Raw genomic sequence first — 27093 nt, forward strand, 5'->3', positions numbered from 1 at the left:
AGTAAAGCAGCATAAAGTTATCCAAAAGCAGTGTGTAAGACTGGTGGAGAGCATGCTGAGACAGATGAAAGCTATAATTAAAAAACACCATTTATTGATTCTGAACTCTTCTTATTAAAATTATCATTGATTTGATAAACCACTCAACAACCGAAGCAAACAAACCACAACATTACACTAATTATTATAATAATACTAAACATACTAAACAATTCTGCAGGGGTTTTTACCTGATGGTGGTCGTGACGATATTTGCCTGTGGTACTTTGGGCGTCCCCTCCCACCGTCAGTGTGTAGTCATTCTCCACAGTCTGCTGCTGCTTCTCTTGGGATTTAAATATGTGTGTGTGTGTGTGTGTGTGTGAGTGTGTGAGTGTGTGTGTGTGTGTGTGTGTGAGTGTGTGAGTGTGTGAGTGTGTGTGTGTGTGTGTGTGTGTGTGTGTGTGTGTGTGTGTGAGTGTGTTATATAATAGTGAACTGCCTGGCCTCAGTGTCGAAGGAGCTACAGGAAAGTCAGCAGAATTTATACAATAAACATTTCATAGAATTTAATCAGACTTAAACGAAAAATGTAAAGAGATTTTTTTTTAAACATAAAAATAATTCTCTGAACTAAATATTTCTAGTCAGCACAACTTCTAGTGGATTTCTTCAAAAGTTAAAATTTTCACAAAACACTACAAATCTATTATAGTAAATCTCCTTGTAAATTAGCGTATTCTAAACTTCACCGGTTTCCCCCACTTCACTGGATTTCTGTAGATCTGCTTCTGTAACTCTACTGTTCTCTTCTATTTCTACTCTGATCTAATACCTTCAGAGTCTCTAAAAGATACAGAACTGAATGTAGCTGTGTCTGAGTTTGAGTTGTGAAACTGTTTCCTGTTACGCAGATCTGCTTGCTCTCTTTACTCATCAGTTTTATAACGGAGCTGCACTGAAGTCTGGCTTTAAAAGCTTCCTCTACAGATCAGAAGAGGTTTTATATGGAAAGTTTATGATCAGAATGATCTAAAAGCTAAATTCTATCCTCTGTTCCAGATCTAAAAGTACAGGAGTTTAGAAGCTGAGGACTAAAAGCTCATGGACTGATACACCTCTGCTCACAGCAGGTAAGATCATTTCATTTAATTACACTCTTTATTTTTACTCTTTCTCTCTGGATTCTACAGGATACATGAACAATGTCTTTTAATATGAACTTTCTGATCTTTACTTTTAACACTCCTCTGCTACAGTTTCAATATGTACAGTAAATATTATCCTAAACTGGAGAATTATTTTATAGAAATGTAATGTAAATTACTGTGTTGTCTGATTTCTTTGTGTTTCTTTATGTTGTTTGTTTGACCTAATTCTCCTCAAACACCCACTTCACTCCTGACCATCACTGATCCAGTAAAGCTTCTTAAAGAAGGAGTGGTTGGTGTTTTGTAGATGTTACTAATAACATTAAAACATGGGTTCTGTCCTCCTTCAGAAATCCAGGAACTTCTACATCTTTACCAGAAATCCTCCACTAAACCTGAATCTACTCTCCTTCTACAGGAGCAGTCCTACAGGATGGAAGGTGATCCACAAGTGTTGGAGGACGATCCAGATCAAAAAGGTGATGTAGCAGATGCTCCTCCCCCATTTTCTTTCCTTTCTCTTTCTTTCTTGGACAAGATCAATCATTTTTTTAACTAATGTCTTATATAGTTTCTTATATTTAGATAAAAAATAAAGAAATACTAATGAACAAATATTGGAAATCATAAGGTAACATGATTTAAGTTTTCTCTAGCGCTTCTTCCAGGTCCACTCTCACACATTTTGTCTAAAACATGAAAAGAAAAGAGTTTTTTAAGAAATTTGCTGACAGAGAATAATTGATTGGTAGGTGGGTAGTAACATGCTACGTTTACTTAATTACATTATATTTTTTAACACTTTTACTTGAGTACATTTGTGATGTCGGAAATCTTTTACTCCATTATATTCACCTTTGTTCCTCACGTTACACATTACAACCATAAGTAATGAGTCATTTTTAATTCAATGCACATTTTCTGTTGCTTAATTCAAACACATCTCTGAAAGCTTCCTTCAGGACCTTGTACAAGTCCGTTCACCAGGAGCAACATCTGTCCTGGGCTGAACGATTTTTAATGAGCCCCGAACCCGAATGCAATGTTTAGAGAAAAGACACCTAGTTTTCCTCACGTTTACATTGTCCTCTTGTTATAACGCATAGTTATAAGTGCTCTTCACACATCAGAGTTTACAGATCCGTCCCACATCACTCCCTACACCCTGCACTAAATCTACTCTCTGGAGAGGTCAACAACACACAGTGCTAAAGGTCACAGGGTTTTAAACAGTCATGGGTTTACAGCCCCACCCCCTGGTTCACTAAACACTGCAAGAAATTTGATACAAAAAATTCTGTCCATCTGTAATTTCAGAACGACAGCAGTATTTATAGTAATAAAGCTGCAGATGAACAGTATAACATTAGACTAATTACAGCTTATTGTTGTCAGCAGGGCCAGGAACCACGAGAGACAATGCAGATTAGAAAACACAGGTTTATTATAAACACAGATCCAAAGCATCATACTAGAACGTAGTCAGTACACGGTAAAACATGCAGGTTAAACAGGGAAAGGCAAGATAGTAGTCAGAGGAGGAAACAAGGTCAGTAACAAAAATCCACAATAAAACCAGAGGGCTAGGCAAGAGAGAAAACTAAGAGCAGAAAAGGGTCGATAACAAGAATTCAAGAAAGTCAGGAAAACGCGTCATAACAGTGCTAGAAACCTAGTTAATACTCGGCGAGGAACAAAGGGAACAGAGGGCTATTTATACAGGTGCAAACAGATGTGGGAAATGTGTAATCAGAATGTGAGAAAGGCTGAACGCTGCAGAGTCACGTGCCGAGTCATTGTAGTCCATGGGCTGAGATTGCTGGGAAATGGAGTCTTTGGGGGGGACAATTGTCCTGAATAGGCAGACTGACAAAGTCAGGACTGACAGTTATTCAGTTATTTAACAAAATAATTTTTGTACAAATTACTTTTACAAAAGTTCTGCCTTTGGCTACTCTATCCACCTTTGGTTGATTCTGAGTTTTGACTGTGAGAATTTTGATACACTTGAAACTCAGACTTTTGCTCTCATGTGAACACAGATCAAATCAGTCCTGTCCAGACCACCACAACCCAGAACCCCACAGCTCCCAGTGAACTGGTCCAGACCACCACAACCCAGAACCCCACAGCTCCCAGTGAACTGGTCCAGAACACCACAACCCAGAACCCCACAGCTCCCAGTGAACTGGTCCAGAACACCACAACCCAGAACCCCACAGCTCCCAGTGAACTGGTCCAGACCACCACAACCCAGAACCCCACAGCTCCCAGTGAACTGGTCCAGAACACCACAGCTCAGACTGGAGGGAATGTCATTGCACCTGTTCTACATGGAAATTTTTATGGCTCAGTTCATATTCACACTGGAGCTGAATCTCAGCATGAAGGTAAAAATATCTGAAACATCTGAAAACTATAAAAGGTAAAGTAAAAGAGGAATAAGAGGAAAAAACTTGTTTACTGCCTTTTTCAGACAGTGATTGTAAAAAGTACACAAATAGATTTTTTTTTGTTTCTGTATAATTTTACTACACTGTGGTCAGTTTTATTAAGATTGTTCTGATACAAATAAAAACAGAATAAATAATGAATATATTTGTTAGATTATATTTATTTGATTATTATAAAGATGCAAGCATATGAACCCTTAAACACAGGCACTACTGCAGAGAGAGAGAGCCGGAGTCTGAGAGTACAGTAGATTATGCTGTTTCTTCATCAGCAGCCGGAGTCTGAGAGAGAGAGAGAGAGAGTACAGTAGATTATGCTGTTTCTTCATCAGCAGCTGGAGTCTGAGAGAGAGAGAGAGAGAGAGAGTACAGTAGATCATGGTGCTTTTCCTTCAGCAGCCGGAGTCTGAGAGAGAGAGAGAGAGAGAGAGAGAGAGTAGAGTAGATTATGCTGTTTCTTCATCAGCAGCCGGAGTCTGAGAGAGAGAGAGAGAGAGAGAGAGTACAGTAGATTATGCTGTTTCTTCATCAGCAGCCGGAGTCTGAGAGAGAGAGAGAGAGAGAGAGTACAGTAGATCATGCTGTTTCTTCATCAGCAGCCGGAGTCTGAGAGAGAGAGAGAGAGAGTACAGTAGGTCATGCTGCTTTTCCTTCAGCAGCCGGAGTCTGAGAGAGAGAGAGAGAGAGAGAGTACAGTAGATCATGCTGCTTTTCCTTCAGCAGCCGGAGTCTGAGAGAGAGAGAGTACAGTAGGTTATGCTGCTTCTCCATCAGCAGCCGGAGTCTGAGAGAGAGAGAGTACAGTAGGTTATGCTGCTTCTTCATCAGCAGCTCTCATCACTCTCATTGTGGCTTCTGTTAGCTGACTGTGATGCTGCATTATCACATGTATTGGAGGAGGCGTGCTCTGGCCTTTACCCTCCTAGTGATAGGGGGAGTCCCAATGAGTGGATGGGGTAATTGGCCTTTCAACTAGGGATACAATTATATATAAATTATTAAAGAATAATGTACATTGACAAAAAATAAAATTAACATTTTACAGAACAGAACCTGTGTATTTAGACTGTTTTATTTAGTTTTTTGTATTTAGTTGAGTAATAATAAAGACTAGTGCTCAGTTCAGTGTTTTTGTGATTGGATTATCTGATGTTGTTTCTTATTCTGTACTGCTGTGCTCTCCCTCAGGTGGAGCAGGTAGAGGACAGGTAAGGAGTGAGAGTTCAGCAGCCTCTTCTACTACATTGACTGCAGGTAAACTCATTAAATAATCGCTGTTATTCTGTGTTAATACATGAACATTACCAATGACCATGAAACATTAGCAATAAACACCATGGCCTTTCTAATATACTGTAACTCTGTAGTGGTATGCACTTTTTCTTTGCATTTGGCGTGTAATGCAGTTTGTGTGTTATACTGTTATATGCAGAAAATTAGCCACATTTGTGCTATGATTTTATATTTTATATTTTATTGTAGTGAACCTTAGTCTTATCTTGTCTTTAATAATATTAAAAGCTACTAAATATGTATTTACATTATAAAATGTAATGCAATGATGTTACACAGAAAGTGAAATATTTTGATTAATGACAATGAGTCACTATATTTAATTTTTTTTCCTTGCATCAGATAAAATCCAATTAAAACTAAAAGAGGAGTTTAAGAAGAAATTTGCAAACCTGTATGAAGGGACGTCACAGGAAGGGGATTATGCTCCTCTGAAAGACATTTTTACTGAACTCTATGTGGTTAAAGGCTGCACAGGAGGAGTAAACACTCAGCATGAAGTGAGACAGATGGAAGGATTTTATCCCAAACCAGGAGAAACATCAGTCAACTTCACTGAAATTTTTAAAGTGCAGTCTGGAGAAAATAAGTCTGGTACAAAAGTTCTTACACTGGGAATTGCTGGCGTAGGTAAAACAGCCTCTGTACACAAGTTTATTCTGGACTGGGCTGAGGAAAGGCACAACCAGGATTTAGATTTCATTCTGTTTCTTCCCTTTCGGGAGCTGAATTTGATTAAAGAGAATTCCCTCACGGTTTCAGATCTTTTACACTATTTTCACCCTGAACTCTACATAGAAGATGTAATGGAGATTTTAAACGGTAAGTACACTGTAGCTTTGATTCTAGATGGACTGGATGAAAGCAAGATTCCTCTAAACTTCAATCAAGAGAAAGTATTAAATGCACAAGCGAATATCTCTCTGAATAAACTGCTAACAGGCATCATTAAAGGAGAGCTGCTTCCCACTGCTGTTATTTGGATAACTTCTCGACCTGCAGCAGCCAATCAGATCCCACGAAAATACTTCCTGATCATTACAGAAATCCGTGGATTCAATGACTCACAGAAGGAGGAGTACTTCAGAAAGAGAATCCAAAACCAGGATGAAGCCAGCAGAATCATTTCACATATCAAAGCCGCAAGAAGTCTTCATATCTTGTGTCACATTCCAGTCTTCTGCCGGATCTCAGTCTCTGTTCTTCAGGAAATGATTAAGAAAGACAAAGAGATGGAAAATGCTCCCACAACTCTTACAGAAATGTACATTCGTTTCCTGATCTTTCACACAAGACAGAAGAGTGAGAAATACAACCCAGAACAGAACGTGGATGGTGCAGTTCCATCATCTAAGAGAGAAAAAATGGAAGCAGAGAGTGTACTGAAACTGGCAAAATTAGCCTTTCTTCAGCTACAAAAAGAACAGCTCATATTCTATGAGGAAGATCTGAAAGAGTGTGATATTGAGGTAGAAGAAGCCGTAGTGCACTCTGGAGTCTGTACCCAGATCTTTAAAAAGGAAGAGAAGATCTACAGCTTTGTACATTTGAGTTTCCAGGAGTTCCTCGCTGCTGTGTTTGTTTTCATCACATCCAGTGATGAAAGTAATCCACTCTTCCAGACCTGGTGGGAGAAAATAAAATGGAGGTACAAACACACACTGGATAATCTTCTGAAGACAGCTGTGGAGAAAGCCATGAAGAGTAAAAATGGACACCTGGATCTTTACCTCCGCTTCCTCTTTGGCCTCACTCTGGAGTCCAATCAGAGGCTCCTCAAGAGTCTACAGCCAGAAATAGAGATAAACAAAGAGGATCTGAAGGGGACTATAGGCTACATTAAGAGAAAACTCAAAAAGAAGAAATCTTCTGAAAAGACCATCAATCTCTTCCACTGTCTAAGTGAAATGAAAGACACCTCACTCACAGGAGAAATCCAGAACTTCCTGAACTCAGGAACACTCTCAACACAGGAACTCTCATCCACACAGTGGTCAGCTCTGGTATTTGTGCTGATGATGTCAGAGGAAACTCAGGAGAAGTTTGAACTGAAAAAATACAGAGCATCAGAAGAAGGACTGAGGAGATTACTGCCTGTGGTGAAAAACACACGGCGAGCTCTGTAAGTACTATTTTCCTTAGGGATACTTTTTATATAGTAGTAAATAACTATTCTATAATAATAATAATAATAATAATAATAATAATAATAATAATAATAATAATGATATATCTGATGATTATAATTATACATTTAAAAGATTCCAGAAATAACTAAACAAAACAATCTTAAATCACTAAACTGCAAAAAGGTTGATATACAAAGTGTAATAGAAATGTGATATTGTTAACAGGTCTTACTAAATATTAATGCTATACTAGAGGCTATATACAGTTGTGGTCAAAAGTTTACATACACTTGTAAAAAAACATAATGTTATGGCTGTCTTGAGTTTTCAATAAGTTCTACAACTCTTATTTTTCTGTGATAGAGTGATCGGAACACATACATGTTTGTCACAAAAAACAGTCATAAAATTTGGTTCTTTCATAAATTTATTATGGGTCTGCTGAAAATGTCACCAAATCTGCTGGGTCAAAAATATACATACAGCAACATTAGTATTTGGTTACATGTCCCTTGGCCATTTTCACGGCAACTAGGCGCTTTTGGTAGCCATCCACAAGCTCCTGGCAAGCTTCAGGTCGAATGTTTGACCACTCTTCTTGACAGAATTGGTGCAGTTCAGCTAAATGTGATGGTTTTCTTGCATGAACCCGTTTCTTTAGCACTGTCCACATGTTCTCAATGGGGTTTAAGTCAGGACTTTGGGAAGGCCATTCTAAAACCTTAATTCTAGCCTGGTTTAGCCATTCCTTTACCACTTTTGATGTGTGTTTTGGGTCATTGTCTTGTTGGAACACCCAACTGCGCCCAAGACCCAACCTTCGGGCTGATGGTTTTAAGTTTTCCTGCAGAATTTGGAGGTAATCCTCCTTCTTCATTATCCCATTTACTTTCTGCAAAGAACCAGTTCTACTGGCAGCAAAACATCCCCAGAGCATAATACTACCACCACCATGCTTGACAGTAGGCATGGTGTTCCTGGGATTAAAGGCCTCACCTTTTCTCCTCCAAACATATTGCTGGGTGTTGTGGCCAAACAGCTCAATTTTTGTTTCGTCTGACCAGAGAACTTTCCTCCAGAAGGTTTTATCTTTGTCCATGTGATCAGCAGCAAACTTCAGCCGAGTCTTAAGGTGCCTTTTCTGGAGCAAGGGCTTCTTTCTTGCACGGCAGCCTCTCAGTCCATGGCGATGTAAAACACGCTTGACTGTGGAGACTGACACCTGTGTTCCATCAGCTTCCAAATCCTTGCAGACCTGCTTCTTGGTGATTCTTGGTTGACTCTTGACCATCCTGACCAATCTCCTCTCGGCAGCATGTGATAGCTTGCGTTTTCTTCCTGATCGTGGCAGTGACACAACTGTTCCATGCACTTTATACTTGCGTATAATTGTCTGCACAGTTGCTCTTGGGACCTGTAGCTGCTTTGAAATGGCTCCAAGTGACTTCCCTGACTTGTTCAAGTCAATAATTCGCTTTTTCAGATCCACACTGAGTTCCTTTGACTTTCCCATTGTAGCTTTTGTAGCTGAGTCTAATCACTGGGTCAAATGAGCCCTATTTAAATGGGCTCATGAGAAGTCAACAGCTGTAGTCAATCAGAATCACTTACAAGAAGTGAAGAGGCCATGACATGAAGCTAATTTGATTGACACAACTCGCTACATCACCAAAATTGACAAATTTTGTTGCTGTATGTATATTTTTGACCCAGCAGATGTGGTGACATTTTCAGCAGACCCATAATAAATTTATGAAAGAACCAAATTTTATGACTGTTTTTTGTGACAAACATGTATGTGTTCCGATCACTCTATCACAGAAAAATAAGAGTTGTAGAACTTATTGAAAACTCAAGACAGCCATAACATTATGTTTTTTTACAAGTGTATGTAAACTTTTGACCACAACTGTAACATGTTTAAGCTGCCTTTTGTTCCTTATACATACACTGAGCCTGTAATTATATTGATATTCTTTAAACTAATAAAAATTTATTGTGTTAGGTACAGGTAAATGCCCTTTACCCTATAGGTTTAGCAATTACTTCATTTTAGAGTTTCTGAAAGCTAATTATAATATTAAATGTGAAGGTTGGATCACTGCAGTCTCAGTACAAACGCCTGTGAAACACTGGCATCAGTACTCATCTCGGATTCAGCACTGATAGAGCTTGACCTCAGTAACAATGACCTGCAGGATTCAGGAGTGGAGCTGCTCTCTGCTGGACTGAAGAGTTCACACTGTAAACTACAGATTCTCAGGTCAGTCTTATGGAATTCCATATCTGAGAATTGAATTATATGATTGCATATAAAATTAAACCCTTTGATTCTGCTGGTCAAGCTGCCATATTTAAGATGGAATGAAAAGTTGTGTAAAATGTTCACTTGTTTGCTAAACGTCAGTGTTTAAAATTTAGTAAAATGATAAACATCTTGAATAAGATTATTTCTGAAGGAGATATAAATTTGATCTAAAATAAAACATTAGCTTCTATAGAATGACAGCATGCTTTGAAACTACCAGTCTAGAGCAATTAAATTGGAATTTTAGGTGGAGTGGTGGAAAGATATGCTAAACAAATTTTAGACTAGGGTTAGTAACAGGGTAAAAAAAGACTTGTGGCAAATGTTACTGTAACTGTCAGAATGACATGTTAATTAGAATATTTATGTTTATTTATTATTATAAATTAATTGTTGTTTTTATTTCACATGGTTGTTAAATAGGGCTAAAAAACAATATGAACAGGTCTAAAAATGAGGGTGAAATGTCTTTATAAATATACGTCTCTAAAATAATATTTGGTTAAAAAAGAGTATTTGGTCCAGTGCTGCTTTACTGTGGAGCATAATGAGTCACGTGACGTGACGCGGATAACTGTAGAATTGTGGGTCATAACTAACTTTGGCGGCAGAGAGAGACGACTATCTTAGTAGCAGAGGGAGAACAACAACCATAGCTAACACAAGGTCTAAAGGCGCACACGGTAAATGTTTATATCTGTTTAATATTGTTTGATAATGTGTTTAATCTTCCGGCGCCGCTCGAGTGGCAGCCAGTTACAGCAGCTCCTGCTCTTCGTGAGCTTTTTCTCTTGTTTTTTCTCTCTTTTTTTTATAGAATTCTAAGTTTAAGTACTTTTTAAACTGTCCGCACACCATGGACACTAAACTGGTCAAGCTTGTGCTTTTCTTTGTTTTGTTTTTCTGGCACATTACACACGCGACCGCGGATCCAGCAGACGGTCTCTTTGTTTATAGCCGGGATCAGCTGTTAGCCTTTAGCATAACAAGGCTACCTCCAGGGGAGCAGCCCGAGATCCCCCGTGAGCTAAAGAGGAGGCAGCGGGGGTGTCGTGCGGGTGCTCAGCGGCGCGCGAGAAGGAGACGCTACAAACCCATTCTTCCTTCTGTCATCATGGGGAATGTGAGATCTCTCCCCAATAAGATGGATGAGTTGGCGGCGCTGACCCGACACCAGAGGGAATTCCGTGAGTGTAGCGTTATGCTGTTTACAGAGACGTGGCTAACAGCGCTAGCTCCGGACACGCTCGTCTCTCTGGATGGATTTCACCTCATATGGGCGGACAGGACAGAGGAGAGCGGTAAGAGGAAAGGAGGAGGACTGGCAGTGTTTGTGAATGATAGATGGTGTAATCCTGGGCACATCACTATTAAAGAGCAAATCTGCTACAAGGACATTGAACTGTTAGCCGTTAGCATGAGACCGTACTATCTCCCACGGGAATTCACGCACGCTATCGCGATAACTGCTTACGTGCCGCCGCCTGCTAACGCTGATACTGCCTGTGACGTCCTGCACTCAGCTGTGAGCAGGATTCAGACCCAACACCCACAGGCCCTCCTTGTGATCTCAGGAGACTTTAACCACTGCACTCCATCCTCAACCCTGTCTACCTTCACCCAGTACGTTACCTGCCACACCAGAGACAATAAAACACTGGACCTGTTCTATGCCAATACAGAGGGGGCATATGACTCATCACCCCTCCCCCCTCTAGGAAGATCAGACCACAACCTGGTTCATCTCCTGCCTGTGTACAAACCTCTCGTACACAGAGAACCAGCTGTCACCCGCACTGTGAAGAAATGGACTGCAGAGACTGAAGAGGCTCTGAAGGACTGTTTCAGCACGACACTCTGGGAGGAACTGTGTGATCCTCACGGGGACGATATTAAGGGCCTTACACACTGCATAACGGACTATGTCAACTTTTGTGTGGAGAACACTGTACCCACCAAAACTGTGCGGTGTTTCTCCAACAACAAACCATGGATCAAGCCTGATATTAAAGCTCTCCTGAAGGAGAAAAAGAGGGCATTTAAGTCAGGTGACAAGGACAGAATGAAATCTGCACAGAGGGAGTTAAGACGAAAGATCCGGGATGGTAAAGCCAGTTACAGGAGGAAGATGGAGGACCAACTGCAGCACAATAATGTCAGCAGAGTCTGGAATAGCCTCAAAACTATTTCAGGCCACAGGAAACCTGACTCTCAGGCAGTGGGGGATCAAAAATGGGTAAACGAACTCAATCTGTTTTTCAACAGGTTTGATCACGCACCTACTCCCCCCACTGCACAAACATCACTGCAGAAATCTCCCCGTCTGGCACTACCAGCATGCTGCCCTACACCCACCCCTCCCTCTCTCAACCCAAAGTCACCACCAGACGGATCCTCTGCTGACACAAGCTCCAGCACTCAGCCCCCACAATCCAGCCTCACACTCACAACATCCCAGGTGAGATGTGCACTCAAGAAGATCAAGGTCAGAAAGGCTGCGGGTCCAGATGGCATCAGCTCAAGAGTTCTGAAGACCTGTGCCAACGAGTTGTGCACTGTGACCCAGTACATTTTTAACCTGAGTTTGAGGCTAGGGAGGGTTCCACAGCTGTGGAAAACATCCTGTGTGGTACCAATTCCAAAGACCCCGCATCCAAAAGACCTCAACAGCTACAGGCCAGTGGCACTTACATCTCACCTGATGAAGACCCTGGAGAGACTGCTCCTCATCCACCTTCGCCCCCTGGTGAATTCATCAATGGAGCCACTTCAGTTTGCCTATCAACCTGGCATTGGAGTGGAAGATGCCATCATCCACCTGCTACACAGATCTCTGTCCCACCTGGAGAATGCTGGGAGTACTGTGAGAATCATGTTCTTTGATTTCTCCAGTGTTTTCAATACCATCCAACCCATGCTCCTGAAGGACAAGCTGGAGGTCACAGGATTGGACCATCACCTCACCACCTGGATTCTGGACTATCTTACTAACAGACCGCAGTATGTGAGAACGCAGGGCTGTCAGTCTGACATGGTCATCTGCAGCACGGGGGCTCCACAGGGAACAGTTCTTGCTCCTTTCTTGTTCACCCTCTACACTGCAGACTTCAAGTACAGCTCTGCCAGCTGCCACCTGCAAAAGTTCTCAGACGACTCTGCTATCGTCGGACTCATCAGTGATGGAGATGACAAGGAGTACAGAGAACTGACACAGGACTTTGTGAAATGGTGCCAGAGGAACTGCCTGCAGATCAACGCAGGAAAAACCAAAGAGCTGGTGGTGGACTTCCGCAGGACCAAACACTCTCCTCCGGTGCCTCTGAACATCCAGGGCTCGGATATTGAGATAGTGAGGTCCTACAAGTACCTAGGTGTCCACCTTAACAACAAGCTGGACTGGACTGACAACACGGCTGCTCTCTACAGGAAAGGTCAGAGCAGACTGCATCTCCTGAGGAGACTTCGGTCCTTTGGCGTGCGAGGGACACTACTGAGGACCTTCTTTGATGCCGTGGTGGCATCAGCCATCTTTTATGGAGTGGTCTGCTGGGGCAGCAGCATCTCCACCGCTGACAGGAAGAGACTGGACAGAATCATCAGGAAGTCCAGCTCTGTCCTGGGGTGTCCTCTGGACCCAGTGGAGGTGGTGGGAAACAGGAGGATGAGGACTAAGCTTAACAACATGCTGAAGAACCTGTCCCATCCCATGCATCACTCTCTGACAGCACTGAGCAGCTCCTTCAGTACCCGGCTGCTGCACCCACGCTGTGTGAAGGAGAGATTCCGCAGGTCCTTCGTTCCACACGCCATCAGACTTTACAACACACCGTGCTCCCAGTAAACACTAGTTTACTATCTCAGGACTTCATACAAACCTACATACTACTCAGTGTAGCTGTGATGCTTACCGTGTGCAATATCCATCTCACTACGAGTACTGTGATCATCATTTGTGCAATTTATTTAATGTGCAATATTTTTTTTCTCACTTTTGTTTTTATCTATTATTTATTTGATATTTATTCACTGTTACTCTTGTGCAATAATACTGGTCCACCCTACCATAATCATATCTCTATGCACTAGATGTATATATATTTTTTTCTTTTACTATATATAATTTTTTAAACTCTTTATATATTTTCCTACAATAGGTTTTCTGTATGTATAGATTTATCATTATTTGTATTTACCTTTTCCTGACCTGTTTCTCTGTCCTTTACTCTGCACTGCTGTAACATGGTAAATTTCCTCATTGTGGGATTAATAAAGGATTATCTTATCTCTTATCTTAGTTAAGGTTATAATAACGAAACTAGTTTTTTGTTCAAATGTTTCATTTTAGAATAAAAACGTTTGCACCGATTGTTCAGTGTTCAATCCAGTTCAGTCAAAAATAAACATTTTATGTTCAGATATTTTTATTGTTTTTTTTTCTTCCAAGTATCGTTTTGGTATCGAGAATCGTGATACTACAGTTGGTATCGGTATCGAAGTCAAAATTTTGGTATCGTGACAACCCTAGCAAGCGTATATTAGACCGGTGGAGGTAGGTACTAGAGGCTTTGTTGCGAAGTCTGCCACAAGACTGCTGTCTGAATTCGGAATTAGAGGTCGTGTGCTGAGGACAGTAGTGAAGGAGTTGTCAGATGTAGCTGAAGATCTAGTCAGTGGTTGTGGTTCAGAAGGGCTGAGGCTACGTGGGGAAGGGAATGAGTTTGTGCTTCTACAGCAGGCTTGGAGGGGGGTGGGTCTGGGACGCCAGACTTCACTGTTGAGCCTTCTGAAGGTGTCGTGGGCCTAATTAAGCGAAACACTGACGAAGGAAGGTGCCTACCTGAAGACCCCTGAGAAGAGCTTGCACTGAAGTTTGTGTTAGAGTTTGGATGAAGGGGATTGGTGTGGTCTTGCAGTTCTTGTAGTAAGTTGTCTCATGGGTTTTTGCAGACGTCTGAGTACTTGGCAGTTGAGGCACGGACCATGAACATAGTTCGCTATGCTTCTGGATTCTTGTCGAGCCAGTATCAGATGGTAGTGGTTGCTGTGTTCTGCTCACGCAACTTATGTCATTTATTGTGTGTGATTGTGCTTAGGTAGGGTGCTGTGGTTAGTGTGTTGTTGCCATAGATTAAGGAAGTGAGCTTAGATTAAGGAGGGATTCTGTTTGTTCATTGGTTATTTTTCGGTAGGTCTGTTACTTGGCAGTTGAGGCGATGGACCATGAACATAGTGTTAGGCTGTGCTTCTGGATCCTTGTCGAGCCAGTATCAGATTGTGGTGGTTTTGGCTATTGTTGTTAGTTGAGTGAGTAGTAGATCCTGGCTGAGCCCTATGCATAACTCCAGCTGTTAGGTGCAGGATTTGACAATTTCCTGTATTATATTACTAATTACAATATTTACAAAGTTTAAGAGGATTCATGACTCATTTTCCAGTGTTCCTAGAGACTAGAGTAGTTTGTTGTGTGTTCTGTTTAATACAGAAGTGTATAATCTCTCTCTCAGTCTGCCTCTGTCACTCTTTTTCTCTCTGTTAATAACTTACTTAATTTTCTCTCTCTTTAGATTATCTGGGTGTATGATCACAGAAAAAGGCTGTTCTTCTCTGGCTTCAGCTCTTAATTCAAACCCCTCCCACCTGAAAGAGCTGGATCTGACCTACAACCACCCAGGAGAGTCAGGAGAGAAGCTGCTTTCTGCCAGACTGGAGGATCCACACTACTCACTGGAGACGCTCAGGTATGAAGAAATACTCAGGGGGAAGATTCAGGTGTGCTGCAGATGTTAGATAGAGTGATGAGGGTCAGTTAAAGATAAAAGAAGAGTGATCAACTGTTTAAAGAGTCCAAAGTTACCCTGTGTTAGAATGAGCTACATTTTCTCAGTTAAATTAATATATTTTAATAATAAAGTGCACAGTGCATATACAGATGTGGTGTATTCAGACTTTTGTTGTGAATTTTCTATTATAAACTAAAATTATATTATAAGATGAAAGCAACTCATATTATCCAGCTTCAGATCAACACAGGAATAATAATAATCCAAGTTCAGGATCAGAGTTTGCCCATAGACAGAACGTAAAGATTAAAGTTCTGGACTACAGAGTTTGTAGCGTGATGAACCCTCAATGTACGTTATTCATAAATCACAGCGTTTCAGGTGTTAATAAAATGGATTGAGCTCATCAGAGTTTAGAGTAAAGTAAAGTCCACATGTTTGTTGGTTAAAAGTTGAAGACTCCATGTTTCCTTTGTAGCTGGATCTTTATGGTCCAGCCTTTACTTCTTCACCTGTTCTAAACAGAGACCCTATAATTCTCCCTCACGCCCCCTAGAGGCTGGGAATAAAAGAAGAAGCTAAAGTGTGACAGCATATTGAATCTGTTATTAGATATTAAAATTTAAATCTGAGGCTCTGGTTTCCTCTAATTGTGTTAATGGTGTTATAAAGGAGTGGGTGTTTCTTCTTAAGGATTAACGTTAATTATTGTGTATCAGGAAAATCCAGAACTTCATATTCCTTCACCATGTTCACTAATATAAACCCAGAGAGAGAAACTCTGCATTTCACTCTCACACCCTGCTGATCTGTGTGTGTGTGTGTGTGTGTGTGTGTGTGTGTTTGTGTGTGTGTGTGTGTGTGTGTGTGTGTTTGTGTTTAGAATGGAACATGGAGGCAAAATAAGAATCAAACCTGGATTAAAGAAATGTAAGTTTTCTCTCACACACACTACACACACACACTACACTCACACACACTACACACACACACACTACACACACACACTCACACACACACTACACTCACACACACTACACTCACACACACACACTATACGTACATTACATTACATTTCACTTTTAAATGATGGAATCAGCAAAAGCTCATCCTCTTCTTTATCTTCTACAATATTTGATGAACTAATCTTAGGTTTATTGAACTGAACTGAGTTTTATCTCTGCCTGAACTCAGTTTCTCGATGTGATTTTTTATTTCTAAAACTGTACGATGAGAGAGAGAATGAGTGAGAATGAGCTTCAGCTGCATCTGTCGCTGTTCAAACACAACAAACCATTCAAACGTGCAGTGTGAGTTATCCACAACGCTCTCCATTAAAATAATCAATAAACTGTCATTATGAACCCGAGCCTGATTTAAACCCCACATTTCTTCATGAGTAAAAAGTTAAAACTGAGCGTTTTAAAAACTTTTTCAGGCTTTTTAAATGAGCGAAATCTGTTCAGAATTAAAATTAACATTACAACACTGAAGAAGCAAAGACCTATTATTAAATAACAATGTTTATTAATAACATACACACACTACACACACTACACACACTACACACACACTACACACACTACACACACTACACACTCACATACACACACTACACACTCACATACACACACTACACACTCACATACACACACTACACACACTACACACTCACATACACACACTACACACACTACACACTCATACACACACTACACACTCACATACACACACTACACACTCACATACACACACTACACACTCACATACACACACTACACACTCACATACACACACTACACACTCACATACACACACTACACACACACTACACACTACACACACTACACACTACACACACTACACACACTACACACTCACATACACACACTACACACTCACATACACACACTACACACTCACATACACACTCTACACACTCACATACACACACTACACACTCACATACACACTCTACACACACTACACACTCACATACACACACTACACACTCACATACACACACTACACACACTACACACTCACATACACACACTACACACACTACACACTCACATACACACACTACACACACTACACACTCACATACACACACTACACACTCACATACACACACTACACACTCACATACACACACTACACACTCACATACACACACTACACACTCACATACACACTCTACACACACTACACACTCACATACACACACTACACACACACACTACACACTCACATACACACACTACACACACACACTACACACTCACATACACACACTACACACACACTCACACACACACACTACACACTCACATACACACACTACACACACTATACACTCACATACACACACTACACACACACACTACACACTCACATACACACACTACACACACACACTACACACTCACATACACACACTACACACACACACTACACACTCACATACACACACTACACACACACACTACACACTCACATACACACACTACACACACTACACACTCACATACACACAACACACACACACACTACACACTCACATACACACACTACACACACTACACACTCACATACACTCACATACACACACTACACACTCTACACACACTACACACACTACACACTCTACACACTCACATACACACTCTACACACAGAGTACACACTACACACACACACTACACACACACACACACTACACACACACTACACACACTACACACACTACACACTCACATACACACTGTACACTCACATACACACTCTACACACTCACATACACACACTACACACACTACACACACTACACACACACTACACACACTACACTCACTACACACACTACACACACTACACACTACACACACACACTACACACACTACACACACACACACACTACACACACACTACACACACACACACACTACACACTCACATACACACTGTACACTCACATACACACTCTACACACACACACTACACACTCACATACACACACTACACACACACACTACACACTCACATACACACACTACACACACTACACACTCACATACACTCACATACACACACTACACACACTACACACTCTACACACTCACATACACACTCTACACACAGAGTACACACTACACACACACACTACACACACACACACTACACACACACTACACACACTACACACACACACACACACACTACACACTCACATACACACTGTACACTCACATACACACTCTACACACTCACATACACACACTACACACACTACACACACACACTACACACACTACACTCACTACACACACTACACACACTACACACTACACACACACTACACACACTACACACACACACACTACACACACACTACACACACACACTACACACTACACACACACACTACACACTCACATACACACTCTACACACTCACATACACACTCTACACACACTACACACTACACACACACACACACACTACACACACACACACTACACACTCACATACACACTGTACACACTCACATACACACATTACACACACACACACACACACTACACACTCACATACACACACTACACACTCACATACACACTCTACACACACTACACACTCACATACACACACTACACACTCACATACACACCACACACACCACACACACCACACACACTACACACACTACACACTACACACTCACATACACACACTACACACACTACACACACACACTACACACACTACACACTCACATACACACACTACACACTACACACTCACATACACACACTACACACACTACACACTCACATACACACACTACACAGTCACATACACACACTACACACTCACATACACACACTACACACACTGCACACACACACACACTACACACACACACTACACACACTACACACTCACATACACACTGTACACACTCACATACACACACTACACACTCACATACACACACTACACACACTCACATACACACTCTACACACACTACACACACACACTACACACTCACATACACACTACACACATACTACACACTCACATGCACACACAACACACTCACATACACACACTACACACACACTACACACACTACACACTCACATACACACACTACACACTCACATACACACACTACACACACTACATACACTCACATACACACACTACACACATACACACACTCACATTACACACACTGTGTGTGTAATGTGTGTGTGTTTAATGTGTGTTGTCTGTGTGTGATGTCTGTAGTGTGTGTAGTATGTGTGTAATGTGTGTAGTGTGTGTTTGTGTGTTGTGTGTAGTGTGTGTGTAATGTGTGTGTAGTGTGTGTGTAATGTGTGTAGCATGTGTAATGTGTAGTGTGAGTGTAGTGTGTGTGTGTAATGTGTGTGTAATATGTGTGTGTAATGTGTGTTTGTGTGTTGTGTGTATATAATGTGTGTGTATTGTGTGTGTAGTGTGTGTGTAATGTGTGTAGTGTGTTTAATGTGTGTAGTTTGTGTGTTGTGTGTGTAATGTGTGTGTAGTGTGTATAATGTGTGTGTAATGTGTGTGTTGTAGTGTGTGTGTAGTGTGTGTATGTGAGTGTGTAGTGTGTGTATGTGTGTGTGTGTAATGTGTGTAGTGTGTGTGTAATGTGTGTGTAGTGTGTGTGCAGTGTGTAATGTGTGTGTAATGTGTGTGTAATGTGTGTGTAGTGTGTGTAATGTGTGTGTAATGTGTGTGTAGTGTGTGTGTAGTGTGTGTGTGTAATGTGTAGTGTGTGTGTATAATGTGTGTGTAGTGTGTGTAATGTGTGTGTGTGTAGTGTGTGTAATGTGTGTGTAGTGTGTGTAATGTGTGTAGTGTGTGTATAATGTGTGTGTAGTGTGTGTAATGTGTGTGTGTGTAGTGTGTGTAATGTGTGTAGTGTGTGTGTAGTGTGTGTGTAGTATGTGTGTGTAGTGTGTGTGTAGTGTGTGTGTAATGTGTGTGTTCTTGTTTTCAGACGGCTGTGATTTCACACTGGATCTAAACACAGTAAACCCTGATCTCTCTCTGAGTGAGGAGAACAGGAGGGTGGAGTGGAGGAGAGAGGAGCTGCAGTCGTATCCTGATCATCCAGAGAGATTTGATTATTATCAGCAGGTTCTGAGTAGAGAGAGAGTAACTGGTGATACTGGTGTAACTGGTGATACTGGTGTAACTGGTGTAACTGGTGATACTGGTGATACTGGTGATACTGGTGTAACTGGTGATACTGGTGATACTGGTGATACTGGTGATACTGGTGTTACTGGTGTAACTGGACGCTGTTACTGGGAGGCTGAGTGGAGAGGAGGAGATGGAGGAGGGATACTTGGAGGAGGAGGAGTTGTTGTAGCTCTGAGTTATAAAACCATCAGCAGGAAAGGAGGAGGATCAGACTGTATGTTTGGAGAGAATATAAACTCCTGGAGTCTGTTCTGCACTGATGACGATTACTCTGTTGAACACAATAATAACAGCACTGATCTCTCCACTCCTCCCTCCGGCTGTAGGAGAGTAGGAGTGTATGTGGACTGTCCCTCCGGCACTCTGTCCTTCTACAGAGTCTCCTCTGATACACACTCACACACTCTCACACACTTACACACATTCTACACCACCTTTACTCAGCCCCTCTATGCAGGGATTGGGGTTTATTATGGCTCCTCAGTGACTCTGTGTAAAATAGAATAACCCTGTGTGTGTGTGTGTGTGTTTCTGTGTATTGTGTGTGTGTGTGTGTGTGTGTGTGTGTATAGTGTGTATAGTGTGTGTGTGTGTGATGTCACCATTGGTGTGGGTTAAATTTTAAACGTCACTTTTTGTTTTTTTGTTTTTCTCTTTTGCTCTTCTTAATTTTTTAACCGCTTTGTTTCATCTATTCTTTATCTGTATATGATAAACTGTATTTTACATTCTTTCAATAATAAATATATATAATCACAAAAAGTCCTTATTCCTTTATCATTCAGCACACTGTTAGTGATTATTGTTATATATATATATATATATATATATCACAATTCTCTAAATCCTCGATTCCATTTTATTCCTGATTTTAGGATCACGATTCGATTTGATTCTCGATTTTCTTTGTTCTTTTTTTTTTTTTACAGCAGAGAGGCCTATGCCAGTTTTAGATTAGTCTATGGTCAGTCATTGGTTTGATTCATCAAATTTACAATATCTTATTTCAAAAGGTGGGCTTGATATAAGTGATGCAAAGTGATACAAGTGATCTGTAATACACCACATTAGACACTAATGTCACATTTTAATAATTTAATTAAGATATATATGTAATACCATCTAGTGGCTTTTTTTGGTAGCAGCAGTGTGCACTATTAAAACAGCAATGTGCAACATAACAAAATATATAATAAAAAAAATGCAGGAACAGTCATGTACAAAATAATAGAACAATTAGAGCCTTAACAAACTGAACTCTATCCTACTATAACAGTTAAATAAGACTTTAAGACTTTTTCTTTAATAAAGATATATTATTAACTTTATCTGAGAGAAAGATGCTCCTTAAGGTACCAAAGCTATTAACATATTTGAGGCTAGACAAAACAGCTGTTATTTTTATATATTTTAAGTTTTTCTTTAAGAAGATGAGAATGTTCACATTCTCTGGAGAAAGAGCTGCTCTTTGAGCAGTCACTGTTAGAAAGGCCATTGGCTGCGCTGAAGATTCTGAGCTCGTCATTACGTCCTCACATGTCGCGGGAAGTTCAGTGTTCACGTGTCTTGAGTGAGGGGCAGTTCAGTCAGTGAGAGCTGCTCCCAGGCAGAGTGCTACGGACGTTTGGCTCCACGTTTCTCCGTGAAGAGTCATTTCATTTATCTTCTAAAGTCAAATTTTGTTCCTTGTGGGCGTCATTGAAGATTTGTGAGTATTATTTGTCCTGTTTTAATGTTTAAATGTTTGATAATTTAGTCCATTTTGATAGTGTAATTTCGCTAGCCTGAAAGTGAAACTGAAAGTAATGTAGAGCCTTGTAGAATATTCCTGCGACTGTGTTTGTAATCTGTAGAGCCTTATTTTCAGTTCATTAAGCCTTAATTGTTCTTTTTAAAGTGCTAATAGCTGTCATTTGTGTTAGTATAGCCTAAATACCATCGTGTGTTTTAATGTGGAGGTTTTCACGCCTGGAATAGCTGTTTAATGGGCGCCAGTATTATGTGTAATGACCATATGTTTGCCACCAGTTGGCAGTGTTTCCCCAGCATATAGCAGCCTTATAGATTTCCAATGGAAGCTTATTGTGCCTTAAATAACCAGCCTGGATGTATTTATTTCAGAGTTTGTTTATTTACACAGAGTTTGTATATTTTTGCTTCCTTCCTTTCTTAGACCACACACACACACACACACATAAACACACACACACACACATACACACATCCACACACACGTATTTGCGATCATCTGTAAAGCCAAATTTGACCCTTGTGTATTACTGTGCTGTCTTCAATTTCATTAAACTGCCTTAAACTTCATTCTCGACTCTTCTGCATTCTTACCGACGCACCAGGAAGACACCATACCATCTACCAACACCTATACAGTCCGCCCACCTAACCACCCGATACATAAATCCCTTTATCAGTCACAATGTCCGCGGCGTTGGCTACAGTGTGCTGCACCATTAGCGTAGCTTAGAGGGAGGGATCGTCCATCCTCTTTTTCACTTCGAGGCTCGAGACCATGACATAATTTCCATCGATTGAAACATCGAAATCGTGACACCCCTAATATATATATATATATATATATATATATATATATATATATATATATATATTGTAATATGTACCATATATATATATATATATATCGTTTATGGTATGTTGATTTTCTATGGCTGCTGTTTACTGGTGTTGAATCTGCTCGTTTAGAGAACCCACTGTACCCCTACGTATTTAATAAAGTATTTGAGTTGCAGTATTTGAGTCCTGAGTCTTTTTTTTACTTGATTTATACATTTTCAGGTCTGAATATACAAATACATGCAACAATACAATGCATGAATTTTACACAATTACATAAAGAAGAAGAAATAATAAAAAGTAAATAAAATGACTGAATACAGGGATAAACACAGGACTTTCCAAACATACATGTTCTAATTTCATAGAGCTTTATAACACCTATTACAAGATTATCAACACTTAGATAAAAGTAAGCTGTTCTGTTTCTACTGAAATGTAAACAGTGATGGACCTTTTCACAGTGCATGATTCCACTCTTCTTCTGAAAGTTCTAATCCAGGTTCTTCCTTCCACACAGCTCTTAGATGCTCTGAGGTCCTGATGTTTATGAACATCATTGATGAGTAGATTAGTGATGCGAGACCCTGTGAGTGAAAGGGAACTCAGCATTATCAACACTAAAAATCACAGTTAGTAAACTTTCTGATCACTTTAAAATTTCTCTGTGCCTATTTTTTTAAACATCAGGGCTCTCTGAATTCTACTCATGAAGTGTGAAACAGCTTTAGGCTTATTAATGGTGTAAAAATAGTGATTTCTTTCCACAGGTAACTTTATGCTCCTAGCATTGTGGCCTGTTGGGAGCTTTGGCTAAAAGCGCTGTATTATTTAATTTCACACCAGAGTTCCCCTTTAGAATAAAGAAGAGTCTGAGATCCAGCCAGCAAATTGTGGGGTGATGATCTCAGAGATCTAAGAGAGTAAATCAGAGGAGATCAACCAATCACTGCTTTAGAATCAGTGTTCATTTCGTTGAGGAATAATTTTCGTCATAGTCTTCGTCAACTAAGCTTTTTTTCAAGACAAAAACGAGACGATAACTAAATAAAAACAGTATTAAAAAAATAAAAATGAGACGAAAATGTTTGTTAGGGACGAAATCCAATCAGAACTGGTTTAGTTCTGTAAAAAGGTAGTGACAAGTAAGGAGGAGATCCAATCCCTGCTTACTTTAGCGAAGGTCGAGAGGCGGGACAAGCGGGGTAGTCATCCAATCAGTACCCGTCTCTCCTGCAGCAGCGCAGTGCGGTTAAATACAAAACCCGGGAATTAACCTGTCGTTACTTACGGAGCTCGACTGGAAGTTAACTCCACAGTGTTCAGCAGGGAGAGAGAGAGAGAGAGAGAGAGAGAGAGAGAGAGAGATATTTCTCCTCTGACGTCGAAAAATAAGATAACGTGTAAACCGTGTGGAGCGACTCCATCTCTGGTAAAAACACCACAAATCTTTCAGCTTCTGCAGAGTCTCACAGATCTCCATGCAGAGATCAGCGTTATAATACTGATGTTATTTCATGAGCTGATAGTGTGTTTAACTCGGCAGTGCACTAAAAGACTCCACTGCTGATCTGTAAAGCTAAAGTTACTGATACAGATTAACTCACTCATTACAGCTTCAACTGTTTACACACTAAATCTTTACTTGTCACACAATTCTCTAAACATGCCCTTCAAACGCCATAACCCCACACCAAATCTGCAAAACCACACACTAATTCTCAGTGTCTGACTCAGTTTTCAATTTCCAAACACACATTTTGCAAAACTCTACACACAAGTTTCTACCTAACACACAAAGATCAAACAGGAAGTTACTTGATTTCATCTTTCAAACACAACCTATCAAAATGCCACACTAAATCACCAGTGCTTCACTCCCACCCGTCACATGTGTAAACACTCATTACTGTATTGAACACCAACAAATCATTGGCTAAGTATATGCCTATAAATAGATCAAATATCAAGATGTCTGTTTTGAACCATGAATGAAACAAAGTGAGAGTCGGGAGAGTTGGTAGAGGCAGAGGACGTCCACGAGGAGTTCGGGTTCGAGGAGGAGGAGTTGGAAGGGGAGGAAGAGGACGAGTTGGACAGGGAAGAGGACAAGGGCAAAGAAGGGAAGCAAGGAGAGCTGTCTCAGATGAGATTAGGGTTACATTGGTTGATCATGTGATCAATCATGGGTTGACCATGAGAGAGGCTGGACTGCGGGTCCAGCCAAACTTGAGTCGATTCACGGTGGCCGCCTTAATCCCAACATTGATTTGGAAAAAATAAATATTTTGGGTTTGAAAACTGTTTGTGTGTGTTGTGAGTATTTTACTGTCTCTCTGCACTTTTGTATGGAAATAAACACAGAATCCCTGAATGAAAGAAGAGCTTTAGGTTTTGATCAACAGTGTGCACACCATGAATCCAAAATGTCATATTATGATAAAGGTGTTGGCAGTGTGAAGTCAGTGCTTGCTTTTGAGATGTGTTGATGCCATTTTGAATGTTGTGTGTCATTTTGCTGGAGATTTGAGGCATTTTGTGTGAGCAATTGTGGGTTTTGTGTGTAGAGTTTTGAAAAATAGACACAGAGCTTGGAAAATGTGTGTAAACAGTTGTAAAAAAAACTGTAATATCAGATCATCTGTTTAATCCCACAGTGGGAAACATATAGCTAGTGTTACAGCAGGAACAGGTCAGAAAGGAAAAAGATGTAGCAAAAATAAAACAATAAAAAGAGTGAATATATTAAACCCAAAAGTCTGTGTAAAGTTCCTTACAGCACTTTATCAGTTTCTTACTTTAACTCATAAAGTCTCTCAGTACATCATCTCTACAGGACAGTGTGTAAATGTGTGTTTTTAATCTCATGTATTGAATAGAGCTACAGTAGGTGTGCTGGATTAGTGTTGGATATAAAACTAGATCCTTTAAAAACTGTGTTTTTACATCTACAGCTCTGTTCAAACTATAATATATCTATTCAAATGTTTTATGACCTGATTCCTAGAACAAAAATTTAAATGTAAAATATTTATAGTCACATACCTACAAAAATAATATACATTAAATCATATATAAATATATATTTCACTTTCAAACATTAACCGTATTACTCAACTTGTTAACTTGCTCTAATCATACAGAAGATCAGATTATTATAATATAAAAAAAAAAGTATTGGAACAGAAGCTGATTGGCTGTATCTTCTGTAATTTTGCTAGTATTTCCCATTTCCTTGGTCTGGAATGAGAAGGAAAGGAATGAACTCAGAGGATTTCGGCTGGAGTTTGGGGCAGTTTTGCAGGAAAAGCGTGAAACTGAAGTCCCAAAAGTTTAATCAGAAGTTCGACTACAGCAAGAAGGTTTGTGAGGAGGTCTGTGGCTAACGTAGGCTTGGGACCTCTAGTGTTTGAGAATTTGGTATGAGTGATCAGGTAGTCTGTGTATGATTTTTTTTTTTTTTTTTTTATAATTTTATTTCTTATGTTTGCATTTTCTCCCCAAATTACATGGCCAACTAATATTCGTAGTAGTGAGTAGTTTCAGTAGTAATTTTTAAACTTAATTGATTAATTTATTTATCTTTTTAAATATACAAAACAAAATCCTAATAGACATAGTTTGCTTATATGGATAAATGAAACATTATTTTACGTGTCTTTTTTAAAATAAAAATACATATCAAATAGATGAAATTAAATAGTATATAATATTATAATTTCATCTGAAATCCTTAATATTTTTATGTTTTCGTTGCAATACAAAATCCAAAACCTGTAATCGTGTCTTAGTGCATTACAAGTCCATTATTAATGGCTATATATGATAATTTTCGTGTTGGGTTCTTTTATATAACATTAATCGACACCACAATAATATAATAATTTATTTTTCTATTTAATAAAAACATATTTTGTAAACCAATAATTAAAGGGCTAAATAATTAAAGGGTATAATTCTGGCACTAACACACAGATTACAGGTTTTAGATTTAATATTGCACTTAAATCAGTGCACTACATTTCCCGGCGGAAGGATCAGCGAGTTTGATCATTAATAACTCGGTTATTTCAGCGTTTGTAGATCAGTACTCCTCCTGGGTGTTTCTAGAAGCAGCGAGACAGGTGAGTTCAGGCGATTTTATGTGAGTATTTGGGTGAGTTCAGGT

General features: G+C 40.0%; 2 protein-coding genes across 2 annotated transcripts in view; both read left to right on the top strand.

The window, feature by feature from the left end:
- Positions 1-27093, top strand: part of LOC111197509 (NACHT, LRR and PYD domains-containing protein 12-like) — a 592302-nt gene that overhangs the window by 72623 nt on the left and 492586 nt on the right. The window lies entirely within an intron of this gene.
- On the top strand, positions 1484-21098 carry LOC125784856 (NLR family CARD domain-containing protein 3-like). The gene is made up of 8 exons (XM_049468802.1): positions 1484-1609; positions 3173-3520; positions 4772-4837; positions 5219-6998; positions 9098-9268; positions 14878-15051; positions 15977-16023; positions 20131-21098. The coding sequence occupies exons 1-8, from the start codon at positions 1564-1566 to the stop codon at positions 20841-20843; spliced, it is 3345 nt and encodes a 1114-aa protein (XP_049324759.1). The 5' UTR covers positions 1484-1563; the 3' UTR covers positions 20844-21098.

The sequence above is a fragment of the Astyanax mexicanus genome, chromosome 1 (assembly GCF_023375975.1).
Source record: "Astyanax mexicanus isolate ESR-SI-001 chromosome 1, AstMex3_surface, whole genome shotgun sequence".
Lineage (NCBI taxonomy): Eukaryota > Metazoa > Chordata > Actinopteri > Characiformes > Acestrorhamphidae > Astyanax > Astyanax mexicanus.